This window comes from Dama dama, chromosome 18 (assembly GCF_033118175.1).
Source record: "Dama dama isolate Ldn47 chromosome 18, ASM3311817v1, whole genome shotgun sequence".
NCBI classification, from domain to species: domain Eukaryota; kingdom Metazoa; phylum Chordata; class Mammalia; order Artiodactyla; family Cervidae; genus Dama; species Dama dama.
Window position 1 is genome coordinate 12,661,014 of NC_083698.1, and position 24,298 is coordinate 12,685,311.

Consider the following 24,298-nt stretch of genomic DNA (forward strand, 5'->3'; position numbering starts at 1 on the left):
ACAAAGTTTCAAGCACAATTTGTTCCCAGTTTTTATTCCGGGCTCACTGAGTTATGTGCTGTTAAACATTTCCAGAAGACTGTCAAAATGTAAGCATCCTGAGGTTTACATCGGCCACACCATTAAACAACATATAAGCAACAAAATTTTAAACATTGTTTTCCAGCAACGGTAAATGTTTTCACTAACTAAAAACTGAAGCTTGAAATGCAATAAGCATTTAAATGACTCCTTTCTGTGCCAGGATTCTTATGTTCCCCTGTGCAACGCTGGCTGCTTGGGATTAAGGCAACCCCAGGGAGCACAGCGAACGGTTGTGGGTTATGAGGTGAAGCATAAGCTTGGCGACAGCATGCCACCCAGCCTCAAGAAACCCGGCCACGGCTGGAGCCCAAGAATCAGCGTGTTCATTCTGTGGGCAGCTCCACATTTTTTCCCCTCCTAGAAAAAACGTTGCTGCACAAAAGTCAGGCCTCTCCCCCGCTCCCCCTCCGGCAATCAGGAGTGGACAGGGGCAGAGGGAGCGACTCCAGGGCTGGCGGGGCAGGGGGAGGCTGGCCCGCTGGGGTGGGAGTTACTCAGCTTTCAGCCCCGTGGCGAGGAGGAGGCAGCCAGCCACTGCAGAAGCGGCGGCCGCAGCACTGCTGAGGATTGTGCTGTCACTTCAGGAAGAAGGAAAACCCAGAACAAATTTGACGTGGTTTTCACCGCGCGGTGATTGCAGTCTTGTTCAAGGATGTCACAGTCACACCACCCACTGAGCACAACTCAGGTGGAAATGGGGCCTCCTTCGAAGTGTCTCAGTCACAGCCTACCCCTGAACAGAATAAGCCAAGGCTTTTAAAGAAACACAGCCATGTGGGCCTATCTCCTTGGCTTCCTGGTACCTCTCTGCTCTCTCCTTTACTAAAGAGAATCATCCTCAGCTCCAGGTAGGACTAAGGGAAGCCAAGACGCTCTCCCACCAGATGCAACAGCTCCTAAAGAAGCAAGCAGGAGGACTTCCCTGGTGGTTCAGTGGCCAAGGCTCTGAGCTCCCAATGCAGGGGGCCCAGGTTCGATCCCTGGTGAGGGAACTGGATCCCACATGCTGCACCTAAGACCCCAGAGCAGTCAAGTAAATAAGCAAATATTAAAACAAAAAAGCAGCAAGCAGGGCAATGCACCATGTCTTGAGATCTGGGTCAGTATTTATACCTGGAAAAATCTGATCTTCCATAAAATTTCAAGCAGCTGAAGAAAAGAAAGGCAGGCGGGCAGGGTTTACAGTCAGGGGACTTTTCTCCACATTCAAAATAGCAAAGCTTAAGTGCTGCGTTACTGTAACACCACCTACATTTCTATGAAATATGTGGAGTCCTGTGACTGGCCTTGGAGATTAAAATATAAATGTTACTTGTCACATTGAGCAAGGGGCTGGGGGAGGGGGGCAAGCTCAGGCAGACGGAGGGCATTCTCTCTGGTGTTTGCCAAACCAAAACCATGAGGGAGCCATGCATACATCTGTCCTATTTCTGATGAGAATAACAAAGCTTTTGTTCACTGGAAAAAAAAAAACCCAACCAAAACAACAACAACAAAGCGGACTCACAGATGGTTTTTACACTTTCCCATTTTGAACAGTAACTCTGAATGTCAACCTGCTGACCTACAGCAAGACAGAAACTGAAAAATGGCTCTCTTCTGGACGCAAATGTGGGAGACATAGGAAGTTCAAACTCAACTGAGAATAAGTCACTCAGGAGCACAACTGCAGCCTTAGAAAAGCCTGAAATTCTGTTCAAGACTAACACCTTTCCCCTGGTCATTACAGTGTTGATCAAGGATGACCAAAGGGTGCACACAGTGGTCCATGGTTTTGGTACAAGGAAAAGTCAGAGAAGCCTAGAAGATGCCAATGCCATTTTGAACCAGTTTTCATGCCCAACCTCCAGTGAAACTCGATATTCACATTAATTCTCACAATAAGAAACTATAGAAAGCATGGAGGATGACTAGAGCAAAGGTCAGTTTGCTAGGTTCCTCACTCATCTGGGATCCAACATAAACAGCCTCTCTTACACTGAACACTGGCATACTGAAGACGTGGGTACATAGCAACGTGAGAGACCAGAAAGACAAACCGGTGCTGATCTGAACAAGTCACCCTCAAAATGAAACACCGAGAGTCCAACAATGACAACTATTGCAGTCATTTGCGACATGACGTAACAAGAGCAAAAAACACTCAGTAGCTTTAAAAATAGTTTATTTCCTTCTTCACAAACACACGAGCCTTCTGACCATTGTTCGAGGCACCACAAATTAAATAAAAATGCATATTACAATGTATTTCTCCATGATTCAAGATAAAGTGGATTTTAAAAGCAAATGGATGCCAATTACGGAGGACTGGGAGGGGGCGAGGGCAGGTATCAGTAACGGAGGGCATGCGTTTTTCTACAGTGTTTATTGAAACAGGCAGTGGTCAGCACATGTGCCTCCTACGAGCAGTCATCCCAAGCAGGAGAGAGGCTGTGTCTCGGGGTTTCTCCGTCCGTCGCGTGCAGAGCCAAGAGTACTTTCTCTAAAGTACAAAGACTTTCCCTGGTAGCCTGAGTACCAGTAACAGAATATGATTATTAAACATCTTCAATGTGGTTTTCATTACAAAACAACATGTTTCACATCAAAGCTTCATAATATAATCCAGAGTCAGAATTAGTGTGTGTTTAGAATCTGAAGCCAGGCTGGCTATTTCTGATAATGTTTTCATTTCTTCCAGTGTTTATTTCACTTTTTATAAATATGCACCCAGCTTCCTACCAGGTTAAAGAGCCACGGGAACACTGCTCGGAGCACCGTGATTGCTTCTCAGTAGCTTCTTCTGGGCTGTAATCCTAATCTGAGGAGAATGGTTCTAATTTCTATTCAGACCTCCTTCTTCCTCCAGATCAGGTTAATGCTGACCAAGTCCCAGCAGATGTCAGGTACCAGCACAGGTTTGTGAGAAGAGGCCCAAAGAATAATTATGAATAAATTCACAATGATCTAGGTAGGAAAACACACAGAAAAAGGGATGATTTCACCTTATCAAAAGCCTCGACTTGAATTTAAATAGGAGACGGAAGTGAAAGGCGTGAAGTGTTCCCACTGAGATGGGGAGTTCTCTCCACCAGTCACACCAGAGGCGCAGCAATGGCCCGGTGCCAGGCCCCTACGGGCCTCCACCCACGGCTGGTGAGGTAGATGCTGATGGCTTGAAGAGAGGCAGGTAAAGTCCAAACTTGTTTTCAATCCCTGCAAATGTTGCAACTGCCAGTCTGTAGCCCCCAACGTGATCAGGATTGGGGGCAGGCAGGGTGATCCTGGATTTAGGAACTGGCTCCGATCCCATGGGTTTCCTACAAGGAGGGAAAATAGGGTGAGAATCTGAGGGTTTTTGTTTAACTTGGTAGAAACAACATTCAAAAACTGCTACCATCTGGATCATAGAGGAGAGTTGTGGAATTCTGGTTACTTGTGTGTTCCCTTTTGAAATGAATCTGATAACATGATTTCAGTATGTTCCTACATCTCTTCTACTTCATCACAGAGACTGAAAGGATATACCTTTCCGGATGACAACCGAGTATTAGAAGCAGCTGAAGTTTAGCAAGATACTTACACTCCTCCGAAATCAATGTAGAACCATCGCTGGAGCAATTCATAGGTCAGCAAAGTTACACCAAACTGGGGGGAGGACCGAAACACTCGAGCTTTTAGAGGAGGGGGGGAGAATAGGAAATAACAGACACGGTTAAGATTGTAAAAATTCACCTGACACCAAAGGTTTAATTAAGAGCAACTTATTGCCATACCGCCAGCTCCCTTCCACAGAGCTTTCGGGCCTTCCTCTCGCAGGATCTTCCTGAAGCAGTCTATCACTCCGCTGTAAGTGGTCTGGCCAGCCCGGGCGGCCACCTGTAATCGCGTCTTGATAACATCAGCCGGGGTCACTAGTGAGGCTGCCGGCATACCTGCCAGAAAAGACAGCACCTTTGCAGTCGGGTCGCATTCTCACTGCGTAAAAGTAACTGTGCTGAGAAGTGCCGGCGTGGCAAGACAGTTAAGGCTGGGATCGAGTCAAAAGCCTGTTCGCTGTCGCCTCTGGGAAGCACGGCGGTGACTCCCGTCTGCAGGCCTGGCAGCTCCAACACACCCAGTGGGGCGACGCCTCGCCTCTCCTTCCCCAGACCACCAACCTCCGCTTGTTACGCTTATATTCTTATACAGTCTCAAGGAATTACAGATCAACACAACTTCAAGTGGTTGAAAACAAATGGAGAAGGATTTGGGGTTTTTTTCGGTTGTTGTATTTTTAACTTTTTTTTTTTTTTTGCTTTCCTGTTGAAATCAGAGTTATTGGGTCTGATTTTTCAGAGGTGAAGCCTGTTATCCGTTTCCTCTTCCTGCTTCTCTGCGGCTGCTGGCAGTCACCGGAGGTGCCTCCTCACACACATTCAACCACTCGCACCCTCCAAACCCTAACATCTCCGGTTACACCAGAAAAGACTTTACTGATAGCTAAACAAACATTGTGTGTGTGTGTGTGTGTGTGTGTGTGTGTGTGTGTGTGTGTGTTTGTGTATGTGTGTGTATAGCTAAACAAACATTGTGTGTGTGTGTGTGTGTGTGTGTATGTGCGCGCGCGCGCACGCGCATACCTGTGTGAAGGTGGCGGTGACCTGGGGGAGGCACCCACAGATAATGCTTTAGGATTTCTCTTTCCTATGACTGACATCTCCTGAAAAAAATATCTGCCAGAAATTTTAAAATTTGTACTGGCTGATAATCAATGAAAAAGAAACAACAACAACAAAAAAAACACCCTCCCAAAATTACCAATGGGAAATTTTTCTACAGTCATTTTATCCAAACTGGGGCAGCCCATGTTTAGATTTTTTAAAAGCGAGACTGTACTCAGAAGACACTGTCTCTTATGGTTTTATTACTTTTCCATTATGAACCTATTCCAAACCAAATTGGTCAAATGCAGATGCATAAATCTCCTTTGCTTTTTTTAAGGCTTAATAATTCTGTAAGAATTTCGGTCCAAACCAACGTGGTCTGGCTCAGAGCTCCATCTCATCCTTCTAAGAGACAGCTTTAAAGTTACAGGGTGTGCGTGTGCGCCCAGGAGAATCCGCATAGTACACGTTTGCATTTATATCGCTAAGCTGTATCTTCTCCTCTTCCATCTTTCCCGAGGCTCCTCAACCATTCATCTGAACAGTTTTTATGAAACACATGGCATCTTTGCATGTGAAAAAGCTCGCTTTATATCCAGCGCTTCACTGGATAAGTCATACTGAATTTCCTATTAGCTTAGAGGAATTATTTTAACTTTAAGCCAGGAATTTATCCTCCAACATAATGGAAGGAAACATGAAAAATGCTTAGAAACCCACTGTGTTCACACCACCAATTTTGTTTCACTTCCTGGTTTAGAAGGAGTTTAGCAAGGCTGTCTGCTTTAGACATGTAATAAAATCCTCTTTACAAGGGTGGGCAGGCGTGGCAGAGTGTGACAGTGAAAGACGCACAAGACATAAAATGGGTAACAAGTTTCCTTCAGTTAGGGTGGTTTTCACAAACAGCTACTCGCTATGGAGAGAGAGGGGTACTGGGGAGGGCAGGGAGAGACACTGATCAGTGGGATGGGAATGCTAAGGGAGACGTGTAAGATGTTTAATAAGCTGTCTGGCAGAACTGGTGTGTGTGTGTGGGTGGGTGTGTGGGTGGGGGGTGTGGGTGTGTGGTGTGGAGTGGGGCGGGTATGTGTGTGGGGGGGTGTGGATGTATGTGGGTGTGTGTGGGTGGGTGTGAGTGTGTGTGTGGAGTGGGGGCGGGTGCTGGAAATAGGGCGGCCTGCACACGACTCTCATGTCTCCACCCCCAGCTCCCACCTCTCCTTGGAGGCGGCTGCTGGGGCTGCGGAGGGGCAGGATATCTGGTGTGGAGCCTTGCTCAATTCACCTGGAGAGCAACATCAGGCTGCTCCACAGCAAGGCCAGGAAGGCAGCATTTACCAGGAAGAGCTTGGCTCCCGGACATGTGTTGATTTGGGGCATCAGGGATGGAAGAGACTTGGAGCAAATTTGCCTGGTTCCTCCCGGCTTGCTTAAGGATAAGATGACGCTGATCAAGAGGTCAAGTTTTCTCTGGTCCCAAAGATGGGTGAGCAAGAGGAGGCTAGGAAACAGGGAGCGGACCTACTTCCCACCTGATGCTTCAGTGATGAGACATATGATGAGATCTTCGGACCACCTACTATGTATGACAGGGATGTTCTCCAGCCAATCAAAAAAACTATAACTCTTTAAGGGGGTGCTCAGGAGCTAGAGAGTAGAAGTTTGTTTACCACAAAAAGAAAGCATGATTGGCAAAATACAACTTTGGTACAAGGACATACTGTGTAACACAGGGGATGTAGTCAATATTTTACAATAATTACAAATGGAATATAACCTTTAAAAATTGTGAATCACTATGCTGTACATATGAAACTTATATAATACTATATACAACCTGTACCTCAAAAAAAAAAAAAAAAAAAAAGACCCCAGCAAAGACCAATAAACAGATATCATAAGACCAAAAAAGAAAAAACCAACTCTGGGGTGAGTCATCCTTAATTTTAACAAATATTCCATTAGTATTTGTAAAAAAAAAAAAAAAAAAAAGTGCTTCTCTATTTATGGGACACAAAGTTAACAGCTGTTTATTTGGAAATCAAGGTTAAGAGTTTGCCAAAATCCCTCTGCACTCTTATGTACATTATCTACATGATGTATCAGTTGCTAATAAAGATTTTCATTTAGAAAGAGAAAACATCACATTGTCGTCATACTTCTAACTTGAGGTTTTATAAGACAACATTATGTTGATACTACAGTGAGGCTCCTTGGTGAATTTTACGTAAGTGTGAAATACGCCTCTGGCTTCTGCATGCTGTTTTTAAACCCTGAATTCCATTCAGTTTGACATTAATATTACTACACTTGCTTATCATTGGTATTTGCCGGGTACATATTTTTCCATCCATTCTCTTCCCATCTTTCTATGTCACTGTTTTCTCAAACTTCAGATGACTAGATTTCCTTTCACAACTCAGCTAAAAGTGTTTGCTTTCATTGGGGGCACTGAAGGCATTCAGCGGTGGCTCGGAGGCGATGCTGGCCATCCTGGGTTGGGGTTACGGTCTTTATTTTCTCTACTTCTAGGTGTTTCCCTTTTGATTTCACCCTTTCCTGACTCAGCTCAACTGAATAATATGTTTGCCGCACAGGTGGGAGTTACAGGTGCAGCTGATGAGCCCTGACATCCTCTCTGCCAGGCTGAGGACGTGGCACCCCACCACTACCCCCAGCGCTGTCCTCCTTTCTGTTACCTGCCTCCCAGTGACGCTTCCAGGATAAAAAATGCAAACCAAAGTGAGCAGGTATTCAGACTGACTCCAGGGTTTAGCTTTGATCTGCTCAGTTTTGTATACCCCACTTTCCCCTCTTTCTTAAATTCGCTTACACCCATTCTGCCTCCCAGAGGTCTGTGGGGGTCTGTGGGGGTCCGTGAGCCCTGGCTGGGAGGGACCGCCTTGGGACTGGCACCTCTCCTGAAGGCGAGTGCGCCTACAGGGACGGAGGCTGCGGTTCACGCCCTCCCCTCCTCGGGGCATGAGGGAATCCTGCACCACGGACGAGGAGCCCGTCTTCCATTACTGGTTGGTTTTCTGTCCTCTTTTCCTTATATTTCTCCCTGGGTAAGTCCTATTAAACAGACGTTAGACCTCCTGGGTTCATCTTACATATCTCTTAAATCTTCTGTTATTTCTCATCTCTATATTTGTGATCCATGTACAGTTGCTCAGTTGCGTCCGACTCTTTGCGACCCCATGGACCGTAGTCCGTCAGGCTCCTCTGTCCATGGGATTTCCCAGGCAAAAATACTGGAGTGGGTTGACATTTCCTCCTCCAGGGGATCTTCCTGACCCAGGGATCGAACCTGCATCTCTGGCATTGTGGGCGGATTCTTCATCACTGAGCCACCAGGGAAGCCCCATTTGTGATCCATATTCTGGAGGATTTTGTTTGTTTTCTCCCATGCCTTTATTTCCCATGCGTCAAATCTGGTGTTTTTCTATAGATTTTTAATTCTAGCCACCTTTTCATTAACTTTCGAGAAAGCTTCCTGACTGGTTCTTTTGAATCTGAGGACCTTACTGATAGTTCTTAAAAGTTCTCCTCTGTTCCCTGAGTTGCCTGTTTTCTCTGTCATCTCCCGTTGACTTAGCTGAGTGCTCCTTCTTATCTGAGGACCCCTGACTGTCTACTGGCATTCAGGTTTAAAGGCCAGGCTGCTGAGTGCTGTGGACGCTCCCACCGCACCCGGGGCAGCCTCACCCACAGGGCTCCTGAATGGAGGGCGGTCCGTTCACGGGTTTGGGGAAATGGGTGAGGCCTGGCAACTGGACTGGAGTTAAAGACAGGCCTGCAGGGCAGGGACCTCCCAAACCCTGCCATGTGGGGTGCTTCGCGCTGGAAGTAGGAGGAATTATTTCCTACCCTTCTTGGGAAGAGCTGCCATTAGTTCTTTTTTTTTTTCCTTTCCTGTGACTGTGGTAAAGGTCTGGAATCACCATAAACCTTGCCCTGCTCTCTGTTCTTTACAACTGCTCTCTCCAGGCAAGTGTTTCCTTTCTTTAGAACACAGCTCTGGGCTTTTAGTCTGGATTCAAATATTTCCTGAAGCTTCACATAAAAAGGAGAAGAGAGAGGAGCAAGCCTACCGTCCTGCAGTAAATGCAGTTCCTTAACTCGTGTTGACCATTTACCCTACAACCTCCCTCCCACACTCCAGGCATTTTATCCAGTGTTCACCTGGAGGTTGAAATTATCTGGTTCTGATCTGACAATAAAGGACAAAAATGGTATGGACCTAACAGAAACAGAAGACATTAAGAAGAGGTGGCAAGAATACACAAAAGAACTATACAAGAAAAATCTTTATGACCCAGATAACCACGATGGTGTGATCACTCACCTAGAGCCAGACATCCTGGAATGTGAAGTCAAGTGGGCCTTAGGAAGCATCACTACGAACAAAGCTGGTGGAGGTGATGGAATTCCAGTTGAACTATTTCAAAGCCTGAAAGATGATGCTGTGAAAGTGCTGCACTCAATATGCCAGCAAATTTGGAAAACTCAGCAGTGGCCACAGGACTGGAAAAGGTCAGTTCTCATTCCAATCCCAAAGAAAGGTAATGCCAAAGAATGTTCAAACTACTGCACAATTGCACTCATCTCACACACTAGCAAAGTAATGCTCAACATTCTCCAAGCCAGACTTCAACAGTACATGAACCGTGAACTTCCAAATGTTCAAGCTCAATTTAGAAAAGGCATAGGAACCAGAGATCAAATTGCCAACGTCCGCTGAATCATTGAAAAAGCAAGAGAGTTCCAGAAAAACACCTACTTCTGCTTTATTGACTATGCCAAAGTCTTAGACTGTGTGGATCGCAACAAACTGTGGAAAATTCTGAAAGAGACGGGAATACCAGACCACCTGACCTGCCTCCTGAGAAATCTGTATGCAGGTCAGGAAGCAACAGTTAGAACTGGAACAACAGACTGGTTCCAAATTGGGAAAGGAGTACATCAAGGCTATATATTTTTACCTTGCTTATTTAATTTATATGCAGAGTACATCATGAGAAATGCTGGGCTGGATGAAGCACAAGCTGGAATGAAGACTGCCGGTAGAAATATCAATAACCTCAGATATGCAGATGACACTTCGCATTATGGCAGAAAGCGAAGAAGTAAAGACCCTCTTGATGAAAGTGAAAGAGGAGAGTGAAAAAGTTGGCTTATAAGCTCAACATTCAGAAAACTAAGATCATGGCATCTGCTCCCATCACTTCATGGCAAATAGATGGGGAAACAGTTCAGGTCACTCACTGTTTCTGACTCCTTGCAACCCCATGGACCGCAGCACACCAGGTCTCCCTGTCCATCACCAACTCCCATAGTTTACAAACTCATGTCCATTGAGCCAGTGATGCCATCCAAACAAACATCTCATCCTCTGTCATTCCCTTCTCCTCCCACCTTCAATCTTTCCAAGCATTAGGGTCTTTTCAAATGAGTCAGTTCTTCACATCAAGTGGCCAAAGTACTGGAGTTTCAGCTTCAGCATCAGTCCTTCCAGTGAACACCCAGGACTGATCTCCTTTAGGATGGACTGGTTGGATCTTCTTGCAGTCCAAGGGACTCTCAAGAGTCTTCTCCAATGCCACAGTTCAAAAGCATCAATTCTTTGGCGCTCAGCTTTCTTTATAGTCCAACTCTAACATCCATACATGACTACTGGAGAAACCATAACCTTGACTAGATGGACCTTTGTTGGCAAAGTAATGTCTCTGCTTTTTAATATGCTATCTAGGTTGATCATAACTTTCCTTCCAAGGAGCAAGCGTCTTTTAATTTCATGGCTGCAATCACCATCTACAGTGATTTTGAAGCCCCCCCAAAATAAAGTCTGTCACTGTTTCCACTGTTTCTCTATCTATTTGCCATGAAGTGATGGGACCAGATGCCAAGATCTTAGTTTTTTGAATGCTGAGCTTTAAGCCAACTTTTTCACTCTCCTCTTTCACTTTCATCAAGAGGCTCTTTAGTTCTTCTTCACTTTCTGCCATAAGGTGGTGTCATCTGCTTATCTGAGGTTATTGATATTTCTCATGGCGATCTTGATTCCAGCTTGTGCTTCATCCAGCCCAGCATTTCTCACGATGTACTCTGCATGTAAGTTGAATAAGCAGAGTGACAGTACACAGCCTTTATGTACTCCTTTTCCTATTTGGAACCAGTCTGTTCCAAATCAGGCTGGAAACAATTCAATGGAAACAGTGACAGGCTTTATTTTTGGGGACTCCAAAATCACTGCAGATGGTGACTGCAGCCATGAAATTAAAAGACACTTGCTCCTTGGAAGGAAAGTTATGACCAACCTAGACAGCATATTAAAAAGCAGAGACATTACTTTGCCAACAAAGGTCTGTCTAGTCAAAGGTATGGTTTCTCCACTTGTCATGTATGGATGTTAGAGTTGGAATATAAAGAAAGCTGAGCGCCAAAGAATTGATGCTTTTGAACTGTGGTGTTGGAGAAGACTCTTGAGAGTCCCTTGGACTGCAAGGAGATCCAACCAGTCCATCCTAAAGGAGATCAGTCCTGGGTGTTCATTGGAAGGACTGATGCTGAAGCTGAAACTCCAATACTTTGGCCACCTGATGTGAAGAATTGACACATTTGAAAAGACCCTGATGCTTGGAAAGATTGAAGGTGGGAGGAGAAGGGAATGACAGAGGATGAGATGGTTGGATGGCTTCACCGGCTCAATGGACATGAGTTTGTAAACTCCAGGAGTTGGTGATAGACAGGGAAGCCTGGCGTACTGCAGTCCAGGGGGTCACAAAGAGTTGGACACTACTGAGCGACTGAACTGAACTGATCTGACATTAATAAAAGCAGCTTCTCTGCCTGTGTTTTGGGCTATGGCATTTTTTTGTCATTTCAAGTTTGGTTCCTCTCTTCTGAAGGCTGGTACTAATAAGGACTTATAAAAACTATTTTCTAACCAGATCTGAAAGAGACACATGCACCCCAATGTTCATCGCAGCACTGTTTATAATAGCCAGGACATGGAAGCCCATCAGCAGATGAATGGATAAGGAAGCTGTGGTACATATACACCATGGAATATTACTCAGCCGTTAAAAAGAATTCATTTGAACCAGTCCTAATGAGATGGATGAAACTGGAGCCCATTATACAGAGTGAAGTAAGCCAGAAAGATAAAGAACATTACAGCATACTAACACATATATATGGAATTTAGAAAGATGGTAACGATAACCCTATACGCAAAACAGAAAAAGAGACACAGATGTACAGAACAGACTTTTGAACTCTGTGGGAGAAGGTGAGGGTGGGATGTTTCGAAAGAACAGCATGTATACTATCTATGGTGAAACAGATCACCAGCCCAGGTGGGATGCATGAGACAAGTGCTCGGGCCTGGTGCACTGGGAAGACCCAGAGGAATCAGGTGGAGAGGGAGGTGGGAGGGGGGATCGGGATGGGGAATACGTGTAAATCCATGGCTGATTCATATCAATGTATGACAAAACCCACTGAAATGTTGTGAAGTAATTAGCCTCCAACTAATAAAAAAAAAAGAGAAAAAAAAAACAAACAAACTATTTTCTAACATTTTAAGGTATTTGCAAGACAAGATGGATGAACATGCTCAGTTCATTACCTTGATTCAACTTCTCTACTACTTTTTTTTTTTTAAGGATCTAAGAATTGCTTTTAAATTATCTTAAGCTTTATGTCCACATACTTTAAAAATTGTTATATTTTATATAATTATGTGCCAATGGTACTTTTCTCCTAACTTAATTCTTCTAATACATTTGTGAAAGCATCATGACCGGTCACACTCATAACTCTCCCATATCTATACTCTGAATAGCTGTTAAAGATATCTCTGAATTGCTACTTAGACTAATTAATTCAACGATCACAAGACCATCACTGCAGTCTGACTTGTTCCTCTACCTCACCACTCTGAAATTAAGACCCTCTGGGATGAGCTGCTCTGTAATATTTGATAAGTATTAGATATCCTTCACTTGATATTATTCATAAAGCACTCTGAAATGCCCTTCTTTAATCAAAAAAGCAACATTTAATTAAGAATGAATTAGAGTTTGGTTCCTCAATTTCAGGTCCCTGGCCTCAACCCTCACCTTCTCACACATGAAGCACTTTGGCTAATGAACATAAATTCAAATATCTGCTAGTCTTAACTCAATCCTGTGAATTAATGGAGATGTCCCCAGTATTTAAAGATCTTCCAAGTTTACAACCAGATATGAAAGTGAAAGTGAAAGTTAAGTTGCTCAGTCGTGTCCGACTCTTTGCAACCCCGTGAACTGTAGCCCACCAGGTTCCTCCGTCCATTCCAGTCCATTTTAGTTCGCTGATTCCTAGAATGTCGACATTCACTCTTGCCATCTCCTGTTTGACCTCTTCCAATTTGCCTTGATTCATGGACCTAACATTCCAGGTTCCTATGCAATACTGCTCTTTACAGCATCGGACCTTTCTTCTATCACCAGTCCCATCCACAACTGGGTATTGTTTTTGCTTTGGCTCCATTCCTTCATTCTTTCTGTAGTTATTTCTCCACTGATCTCCAGTAGCATATTGGGCACCTATGGACCTGGGGAGTTCCTCTTTCAGTATCCTTTCATTTTGCCTTCTCATACTGTTCATGGGGTTCTCAAGGCAAGAATAACTGAAGTGGTTTGCCATTCCCGTCTCCAGTGGACCACATTCTGTCAGACCTCTCCACCATGACCTGACCATCTTGGGTGGCCCCACACGGCATGGCTTAGTTTCATTGAGTTAGACAAAGCTGTGGTCCTGTGATCAGAATGGGTAGTTTTCTGTGATTATAGTTTTAGTGTGTCTGCCCTCTGATGCCCTCTCGCAACACCTACCATTTTACTTGGGTTTCTCTTACCTCGGACGTGGGGTATCTCTTCACGGCTATACATAGACCCCAAAAATTGTAATATTCTCTACATTTTAAGATACCAACAACCACCTGTTAAAAAGTTGCATATTACTAAAGCAATCTAACTTTAAATCAAATCAAATTTTTTGGAGAAAGTCAGGTAATACTGAATAACTGAAATTCCTGTCAAAACATAAAAGGGGAAAATCATATTCACTGAACCCAGATGGATCTTCTGTATCATAGCATTGTCCAACAAAAATATATGCAGCCTGTGTAAGAGATCAACTGAAGTATAAAATATAAAAATTACATTTTGTATAAAAATGTGTATTATGTCACATAAAAACAGTACTGAGACATTTCTCATAGTAATAAGTTAGTGGTCAATTACTATTCCTTACAGCTTATTTTGAGATCAGATTTCCTCCTTTCTTTTAATGACAACAAAGATCACTTTGGCCTTGGGACCTACCTACTCCCTGGCTTCATGACTATGCACCCCCATCAACATGTCCTCTCCCGATTCATTTTAAGATATTTTAATTTGGATTTTCAGGTAAATAATCATTTTCAAATAATGACAGACTCATGTCTTCTAATACTTATGACTGTTACTTCCCTTTCCCGTTTACCATATTGACTGGCACCTCCAAAACAAGGGTCAAAAACATTAACCAAAACCTTCCTAATTTTAATGTGACTGCAGGTCATGACATTTGCCATGGCTTCTGATATTTGTTATGAAATTAAGGAAGTAGCTCAGTTCTCCTTTACACAGTTGATGAAGATTTGTGGAATACTCAAAATCATCAAGCTTTGTGGCTGATCTGTCCTTTCAAGAAAAAAACCAATGACAACCTCTGTCTTATATATCGCCCTGTCTTACAGGGAAGGGGAGGTGGACAGCAGGATGGAAGGAGACCTTCCGTGGTCGCAGGGCAGCTCGCTCCCAATGGGCCTCAGTGGTCCTCCCCTCCTGATGTTCTGATCTCTTCCCCCCTTCGTCTCTGTGACATTACAGGGGTGATCAGGATGACCAACGGGACAGTGTGGCAATGAAGGGGTGCAACTGTTCATAAAGACACTGCAGCTTCCGCTGTCTTCTCTTCTTCTCTCCTATCCCTCCCTCATCTTGCTCCGGGGGAAGCCAGCGGCCGTGGCATGTGGACACCCGAGGAGCCACAGAGAGGCCCTGCGGCAAGGAATCAATGGACCAGCCAATGCCATGCGATTGAGCCATCCTGAAAATGCTTCCTCCCACCCTGGCCAGGCTTTCCAGAGCCCTGGCCGACTCCTCACAACAGACTTGAGCTAGAGGGCAGTCACAGAAGCTGCTCCTGACCCACAGATCCTGGGATAATAAACATTTGTTGTTTTAAGCTGATAAGTTTTGGCATAATATGTTATGTGGCAACCAATAACTAATATAGACGGTATCTGGAGAACAACTCTGAAAGATGATGGGATGGTTAGAGGGCTAAAATAATAGCAGCATGGGGATATAAACTAGTATGCCTTAAAAACCAGCAAACTCATTTCAGAGAATTTATGTCTCCCAGAGAAATGATCTAAAACAGGGAGAAAAGTCTTATGCACAAAGATGTTTAACAATATCATGTATTTAAATTTTTTCTGAAAAAAGTTTATCATTTTAAGATCGATGATGATTTAAGGATGCAGCAATTAAAAGTTTTGTTTACAAAGTCTTAAGAATATTAATACTAGTACTGAACATTCAAAAATACTTGTTAGAAAAAAACAAACAAAAAAAAACCCTAAAAATACTTATTATGTCCTAGGTACTTTCCTGGATCTTTGTATCTATTAATTCACTTGATCTTCATAATAGTCTTATGATACTAAGACTATTCTTAGCTCTATCCATAGGTGGAGAAACAAACAGAGAAACAGTAACTCATTCAGGTCACATAGCTCTCACTGGGGAAACTGGAATTTGAGCCTGGATAGCCTGACCCCTTGGTATCTCTAATTTTCTTGAAGAGATCTCTAGTCTTTCCCATTCTATTGTTTTCCTCTATTTCTTTGCATTGATCACTGAGGAAGGCTTTCTTATCTCTCCTGGCTATTCTTTGGAACTCTGCATTCAAATGGGTATATCTTTCCTTTGCTCCTTTGCTTTTCCCTTCCCTTCTTTTCACAGCTATTTGTAAGGTCTCCTCAGACAGCCATTTTGCTTTTTTGCATTTCTTTTTCTTGGGGATTGTCTTGATTCTCGTCTCCTGTACAGTGTCACGAACCTCCGTCCATATTTCATCAGGCACTCTGTCTATCAGATCTAGTCCCTTAAATCTATTTCTCACTTCCACTGTATAGTCATAAGGGATTTGATTTAGGTCATACCTGAATGGTCTAGTGGTTTTCTCCACTTTCTTCAATTTCAGTCTGAATCTGGCAATAAGGAGTTCATGATCTGAGTCACAGTCAGCTCCCAGTCTTGTTTTTGCTGACTGTATAGAGCTTCTCCATCTTTGGCTGCAAAGAATATAATCAATCTGATTTCGGGGTCGACCATCTGGTGATGTCCATGTGTAGAGTCTTCTCTTGTGTTGTTGGAAGAGGGTGTTTGCTATGACCAGTGCGTTCCCTTGGCAGAACTCTATTAGCCTTTGCCATGCTTCATTCTGTACTCCAAGGCCAAATTTGCCTGTTACTCCCGGTGTTTCTTGACTTCCTACTTTTGCATTCCAGTCCCCTATAATGAAAAGGACATCCTTTTTGGGTGTTAGTTCTAGAGGGTCTTGTAGGTCTTCATAGAACCGTTCAACGTCAGCTTCTTCAGCGTTACTGGTCGGGGCTTTGGATTACTGTGACACTGCATAGTTTGCCTTGGAAACGAACAGAGCTCATTCTGTCATTTTTGAGATTGTATCCAAGTACTGCATTTCGGACTCTGCTGTTGACTATGATAGCTACTCCATTTCTTCTAAGGGATTCTTGCCCACGGTAGTAGATATAATGGTCATCTGAGTTAAATTCACCCATTGCAGTCCATCTTAGTTTGCTGATTCCTAGAATGTCAATGTTCACTCTTGTCATCTCCTGTTTGACCACTTTCAATTTGCCTTGATTCATGGACCAGGTTTCCAGGTTTCTATGCAATATTGTTTTTTACAGCATCGAACCTTGCTTCTGTCACCAGTCCCATCCACAATTGGGTGTTGTTTTTGCTTTGGCTCCATCCCTTCATTCTTTCTGGAGTTATTTCTCCACTGATCTCCAATAGCATACTGGGCACCTTCCGATCTGGGGAGTTCATCTTTGAGTGTCCTATCTTTTCGCTTTTTCATACTGTTCGTGGGGTTCTCAAGGCAAGAATACTGAAGTGGTTTGCTATTCCCTTCTCCAGTGGGCCACATTCTGTCAGACCTCTCCACCATGACCCGTCCGTCTTGGGTGGCACTACACGGCATGGCCTAATTTCACGGTGTGCAAAGATGGGCTCAATAAAGGACAGAAATGGTAGGGACCTAACAGAAGCAGAAGATATTAAGAAGAGGTGGCAAGAATACACAAAAGAACTGTACAAAAAAGATCTTCATGACCCAGATAATCACGATGGTGTGATCACTCACCTAGAGCCTGACATCCTGGAATGTGAAGTCAAGTGGGCCTTAGGAAGCATCACTATGAACAAAGCTAGTGGAGGTGATGGAATTCCAGTTGAGTTATTTCAAATCCTGAAAGATGATGCTGTGAAAGTGCTGCACTCAATATGCCAGCAAATTTGGAAAACTCGGCAGTGGCCACAAGTCTGGAAAAGGTCAGTTCTCATTCCAATCCCAAAGAAAGGTAATGCCAAAGAATGTTCAAACTACTACACAATTGCACTCATCTCACACACTAGTAAAGTGATGCTTGAAATCCTCCAAGCCAGGCTTCAGCAATACGTGAACCGTGAAATTCCAGATGTTCAAGCTGATTTTAGAAAAGGCAGAAGATCCACAGATCAAATTGCCAACATCCACTGGATCATTGAAAAAGCAAGAGAGTTCCATAAAAACATCTATCTCTGCTTTATTGACTATGCCAAAGCCTTTGACTGTGTGGATCACAATAAACTGTGGAAAATTCTGAAAGAGATGAGAATACCAGACCCCCTGATCTGCCTCTTGAGAAACCTGTATGCAGGTCAGGAAGCAACAGGTAGAACTGGACATGAAACAACAGACTGGTTCCAAATAGGAAAAGGAGTACATCAAGGCTGTATATTGTCACCCTGCTTATTTAACTTATATGCAGAGTACATCATGAGAAATGCTAGGCTGGAGGAAGTACAAGCTGGAATCAAGATTGCCAGGAGAAATATCAATAACCTCAGATATGCAGATGACACCACCCTTATGGCAGAAAGTGAAGAAGAACTAAAGAGCCTCTTGGTGAAAGTTAGAGAGGAGAGTCAAAAAGTTGGCTTAAAGCTCAACATTCAGAAAACTAAGAATGGCATCTGGTCCCATCACTTCATGGCAGAAAGAAGGGGAAACAGCAGAAACAGTGGCTGACTTTATTTTTCTGGGCTCCAAAATCACTGCAGTTGGTGATTGCTACCATGAAATTAAAAGACGCTTACTCCTTGGAAGGAAAGTTATGACCAACCTAGAGACATTACTTTGTCAACAAAGGTCCATCTAGTTAGGGCTGTGGTTTTCCCAGTGGTCATGTATGGATGTGGAGTTGGACTATAAAGAAAGCTGAGTGCAGAAGAATTGATGCTTTTGAACTGTGGTGTTGGAGAAGACTCTTGAGAGTCCCTTGGAGTGCAAGGAGATCAGTCCTGGGTGTTCATTGGAAGGACTGATATTGAAGCTGAAAGTCCAATACTTTGGTCACCTGATGTGAAGAGCTGACTCATTTGAAAAGACCGTGATGCTGGGAAAGATTGAAAGCAGGAGGAGAAGGGGACGACAGAGATAAGATGGTTGGATGGCATCACCAACTCAATGGGCATGGGTTTGGGTGGACTCCGGGAGTTGGTGATAGACAGGGGAGACCTGGCGTGCTGTGGTTCATGGGGTCGCAAAGAGTCAGACATGACTGAGAAACTGAACTGAACTGAACTGATAGCCTGAACCTACAGCACCTGCCTTTTTTCATTTTGCCGTGACGGTGAACAATGCTTCAGAAATGATAGTAAGTGAACAGCATACCCACAGTGTGATCACAACCCTGTTAAAAACCACCCAAGGGGGAGAAATTAGCAAAATGTTAAATGATGATTATTTTAGGATCATAGAATAATGGATTTGCTGTTGTTGTTTAGTCTCTAAATTGTGTCCCACTCTTTGGCGACCCCATGGACTGCAGCCCTCCAGGCTCCTCTGTCCATGGGATTCCCCAGGCAAGAATACTGGAGTGGGTTGCCATTTTCTTCTCCAGGGTATCTTCCCAATGCAGGGATTGAACCCTTGTCTCCTGCATTGGCAGGTGGATTCTAAGTGGTATGCTAGTTCTCCCCAGTAGGTCCTACTGGTAAGCTGGTAAGTTTTTCACTTATTTTGGGTAAGTGATTTGAAATAAATGGTATTATAACCTTTGGGCTCAAAACATCATTTTTACATCTGTAAATGACATATAAAGGAGACAGTGTGTCAATGGCCAAACTGGCATTAAAACTGGGAATTCTATGCTCTAGTTATAAAATCTTGATTTTCTGATGTAGGTAGAGTAATCTCACTATGGATTCATATATCAAGGCTCCCTGAGCTGCCAGGAAAGGACAACCCTGCCTCATATGCCAACATCACCACCTTTGAAGAAAAACCATTAACCAAGAATTTAAGGCTTCCCTGGTGACCCAGAAGGTAAAGAATCTGCCTGCGTTGTAGGTTACCTGTGTTTGATCCCTGGGTCAGGAAGATCCCCTGGAGAAGGAAATGGTGACCCACTCCAGTAGTCTTGCCTGGGAAATCCTATAGACAGAGAGCCTGATGGGCTACAGTCCAAGGGGTCGTGAAGAGTCAGACACAACTGAGCAACTAACACCTTCACTTAATGAGCTTGTGGCTCAGATGGTAAAGAATTTGCCTGCAGTTCAGGAGACGTGGGTTCCAGATGGACATGACTGAGTACAGCACATAACAGAATAGTAAGAATTTAAAGAGTAAGAATTTAAAATTCCACAGGTTCCTGCCTCCAGGGCTCCTCAGGCTACAGGCAGGACATAGGGGCTCACAAGACAGCAAAAAGTTTCTCAAAGCAGGGGGCAGGTCTGAAGAGAGGTGAGCCACATGTCTGAGGAGAACACCCCTTGTGTGGAAACTTTGAAGTCAGGCACCCCCTGACTGCCTTAGGGTCTGTTAACTCATTAAATGTTTGTCACCACCTGGGGAGTTAATCCAGATTGTTCTACTCTTAGGGTCTCTAAACAAGGAGCAGCCTCAAAGAGCGCAGTCATTCCTGATGGGGCTATAGCCAAATTTCCTCAAGGGATTTACACTGGGAATGGAAAAGCCAACTTCCGCATCGGTTTTCTTCCTTTCACACTAGCCCTGTAGCACTAGGGAAGACAGTCACTTCTCGCTGAGATCCAGCACACGCACACACTCCCATCTTATAGCTTACACAGCTAGCTGGAATCAGACCCACGCTGCTTCCAGTTCCGCTACATTTCTTTTCTCTCGATGAGAGTAACTATTGCTTAAATTTTCTGGACGAGCTTTTATGTATTATTTCGGTTAGACACCTTTAAGGCACAAGTATTAACATCTAAAAAAAAAGTTTGCCTGAATAGTTCTTGTTCTTACGGCAGTAAGTGAAACTAAGAAAGGATATGAGCTTGAATTGGAATCTGACAACATTACAAAATGCACCGATTTTTAACGAGCCCTTTTTGTTTGTTTGTTTTTTTGGGTGGTGGTGGTTGGCAGGGAGGTAGTTAACAAATTAAGTTTGTCTAATAGCCAGATCTGCCTGAAGTAAGATTCATTTCTTTCCCTTTCTTTTCAGGAGCGCTTCAAAGCAATCTCTGGCCATCTCACATCAATAAGCATAAGCAAAGACCCCGGCCCAGGGGCCTGGGTGGGGGCAGAGCTCCAAGGACACTCACCAGCTATGGCGCCAGCTAACAGCAGACTTCCAGGGCTAATCTGCCCATCTTCACTTGCAAGGGCTGCCTTCACATGAGCGTAGCACGGGAAGTAGATGGCCGAGAAAGGAATGTCCCGCAGAAAGCAAGCTTTGGCACCCTGTGCGTTTGAAAAGGAAGAGAAACCACATGAAACACATATCCCATTGAGAAGATCAAGCTTCTTTGGAACTTCCCTCAGAACAAAATATTCCTGGAGAAGACCAAATGTGTACTTACAAGCTGAAAGGGGAATGGAAAAAAGTATATATAACCCGGATTCTGCAAGTAATAAGTCGGAATTTTGTAGTTTAAAATAAAGCATTTTATTGCATGGTATGAGCAAGAGGGGAGAGTTCTTCCTCATTCTAATGGTAAGATTTTGGTGAAAACCGTTTTGGAACCCTGCCTGCAACATCCTTTTAAATCCCTAACTGATGGCAGGTCACTCACATTTCAAGGAGGATTTGTTCTCAGAAGGCAGGCAGCAACAATCAAGATGCCTCTTCGTTACACACCTGGAAGGGGGCAAATTATAGAGGTGGCAGGGGAAGGGGGTTGTTTTTTGTATTGTTTTTGAGACTCTCATGAAAGTGTTGGATTTTTTCCCAGAAAAAATTACACATATGTATAAAATTATATACCTTTTCAAGGGGTTCATGGATCCCCCAATTTATTCATGTACTTACCCTACTCTCCAGGGTCTATGAAATGTTGATAAATGCCTATACTAAAACCTTAAAGTGTTTATAATAATTCCTGTACATTTAAGAGCTCTGTGTAGAACAATTAGCAGCTAAGGCAAGGTCTTCACCAAATCATTTCTGGTGCCAAAATAATGCCAGGGGGAGGCCTTGAAAATTGATGCATGCCCAGAAATATGATATAAAATTCTACCAAAAACCGCAAGACATATAGTGGGTTTTAGGTAGGCTAAATGGGAAGGAAGCCCCCCTTTTCAACACCATTTCTTTCACAGATTTCTAATACCTAAAAATTTTCACCAAATTGAGAGATTCTTCAAAGACAGGAATGAATCCATTCGATTCCACAGATCTAGCCAAGCCCAGTGACATTTATTGAGGTCTAGTGATGTTGGATCTCGGCTATTTGCCTGATGCCAGGCTTCAATCTGTCAAAGCTCCTTAACACTACACATGTGTTATCGTAGCCTTTCCTTCTCTGACACCCGAATTACACTCCTGATTCACACTGAGCTTGTGGGTAATAAAACCCTTAGTCTTTTTCACAGGGACTGCTATTAACGTAGGTCTACTGTAACTTAATTGATTGCCCTAAACAAGTAACATAAGCAGGGCTTTATGTTTAATCCTATTAAACTTCATCCTAGTTTGGCCCATCCTTCCAACTGGAACAAATGCTTGGAATCTGGCTTCTGTCATGTTGGCTGTTCTTCAACCAGCTCACCCATCGATGTGTTAATAAGCTGCCTCTGTCCACTGTGAGTACAGATATTCTAAATAAATAAATAAAGGACATGTCTCTATCACATACGGCCAATCAGCCCACACCTCTGTTAACCCCCAACCTGTTAAATGAGTGACTGAGAAGAAGAACCACAGAATTTAGCACAGCCAAATTCCTCGTTTTATACATGTGCAAAATGATGCCCAGGACAGTTAACCTATCAATCACACCCTTATTAAGGGCCTTGCTGTTGACTTGCTCAAGGGACTCCCTTGGAGGCAGTACCAGAGACCGGTCCAAAATGCAGGATGCTCGAGTTTTTGCCATCTCGCCCAGTTTTTTCCAAGAGAAAAAAGTGCACTATAACACCAGTATCCATGCAGCATTCAATCCTTCCCTAACGATTTGTTTTTTTAAAGGTTATAATCCGGGGAGTTCCTGTGTCGGGGTAATACTGTTACTCGTTTGTTTGTCTATTTTCACGTCCTCTTCCCTATTTTGCCTCCAAACCTGTCTGTAAGTTCTCTTCCCTATTTGCCCACAAGCAGAGTCTGTCCAGGAAACATTCAAATTAGATACCAAGTGACCATCTCAAATTAAGATCAGTTAAAAACTTCATGTTTGACTCCCTCAGTATAGTAAAAGAAAGCAAAACAAAACACTGCCATTTTACTGACTTCCTAAAGAAGTCACTTTGGAGCAATTGTTTAGAGCGATATCACTCCTCCTCACACAAAACTTGCTTTTTACTAATCTATTAGTTTTTAACCATTGACCTCATCTCCCGAATCTTTGCATCTATAGAACTTTAGTCTATATGCTCTGGTAATATTACTTGTAACATTTTCCCTTTAACGTATTTTCCTCTCTGATTATAAAATATTAAGTGCTGATCATAGACAATACAGGAGAATACTGACAATTTAAATTGCCCTTAATTTTCAACAACAAGAGATAAACACTGCAGCTACCATATATGTTTTGAAGCACCACCTTCAAAAGTAATATTAACCACCATTCCACATTTGGGATCATGTTTCTGTGGTTCATTTATGCCTTTTCTTCTCCTTCAACTCACACTATCTGGTTTTTTGGTTTTCTTTTTCATGGGAGAGTGAGGGGGTGATATGGTCTAACATACCCTTAGCCGAAATGTCTGCATTTCTTTTCTATATGCTGTTTCCAAAACTCCACTGTTATCATGCTCTTGGCTGTCCTGTGGGTGAGACCCAGTGTTCTCACCTTTGTTAAAACTTTGCAATGGCTTCCCTCTCCCATGTTCCTCTCCTGGGAAGCCCGATTCCCCTCAGTGAAAGGTACTCAATGCCTCATTCACCTGATCAATCAAGGCACACCTATCACTCTGCATCTTCTTTGATGACTGTTAAGCTAGGCACATCGAGCTCTTACATACTTCCTCATCATTCATTTAAACCCAAACACCACTCTTTCAAAGTAAGTAGAAAACAGACAAGGAGTGGATTCCACACGGCTCCACACTGTCTGGCCTTCCCTGGGGGCAATGTGGTAAAGAACCCATCTGCCAATGCAGGAGACTTAAGGGATGCGGGTTCAATCCCTGGGTCAGGAAGATTCCCTGGAGGAGAAAACGGCAACCTACTCCAGTATTCTTGCCTAGAGAATCCCATGGACAGAGGAGCCTGTCCATGGGGTCGCAGAGTCGGACATGATTGAGCATGCACACATCACACTGTCTCCACCTCCTCAATGCTATTCTGAGATCTCTTCGTGCTCTTATATCTGCCTAGATCACTGTTGCCTACTTCAGAGTGTAAACAACCGGGAGCCAGAAACTACATCTGATTTAATTTAGAAAACAACAAACACTTTGGCTGTTAGTTAGGGCCCAAGACACATTCCTGGTGACACGGATTTGGCTTTGCCAACTCCCATAGAACACACCACAACTAAAGAGAGAAATGAGAGGCTTGGGATACACTGATATGTGATCTGAAATTAGAAACATCCCTTACTCTGACACAGAAGAGTAAGGCAAAGTGAAGAAGCAGCTGGGTTTCCCTGAGAAGGAACTCTGCTTTCCTGAAATCATGGCAATAAGCCACGTATCACTGTGAGAACAAGAGCCTGACAAGAGGTGTAGTGTGCTTTACGAGATGCTTGAAAACAGTTCCAGATGACTAAGAAGAAAAATGA

The 24,298-nt window shown here is 43.6% G+C and overlaps 1 protein-coding gene across 3 annotated transcripts in view; it reads right to left on the reverse strand.

Moving 5' to 3' along the window:
- Window positions 1-2,237: 2,237 nt before the first annotated feature.
- SLC25A13 (solute carrier family 25 member 13) overlaps window positions 2,238-24,298 on the reverse strand; it is a 227,306-nt gene continuing 205,245 nt past the window's right edge. For all 3 annotated transcript variants that reach the window (XM_061164932.1, XM_061164931.1, XM_061164934.1), the window contains 4 exons: window positions 20,678-20,816; window positions 3,840-3,998; window positions 3,647-3,737; window positions 2,238-3,383 (listed from right to left, as the gene is read on the reverse strand). In XM_061164932.1, coding sequence (XP_061020915.1) covers window positions 3,197-3,383; window positions 3,647-3,737; window positions 3,840-3,998; window positions 20,678-20,816 — 576 coding nt within the window. In that variant the 3' untranslated portion in view covers window positions 2,238-3,196. The remainder of the gene's footprint in view (window positions 3,384-3,646; window positions 3,738-3,839; window positions 3,999-20,677; window positions 20,817-24,298) is intronic.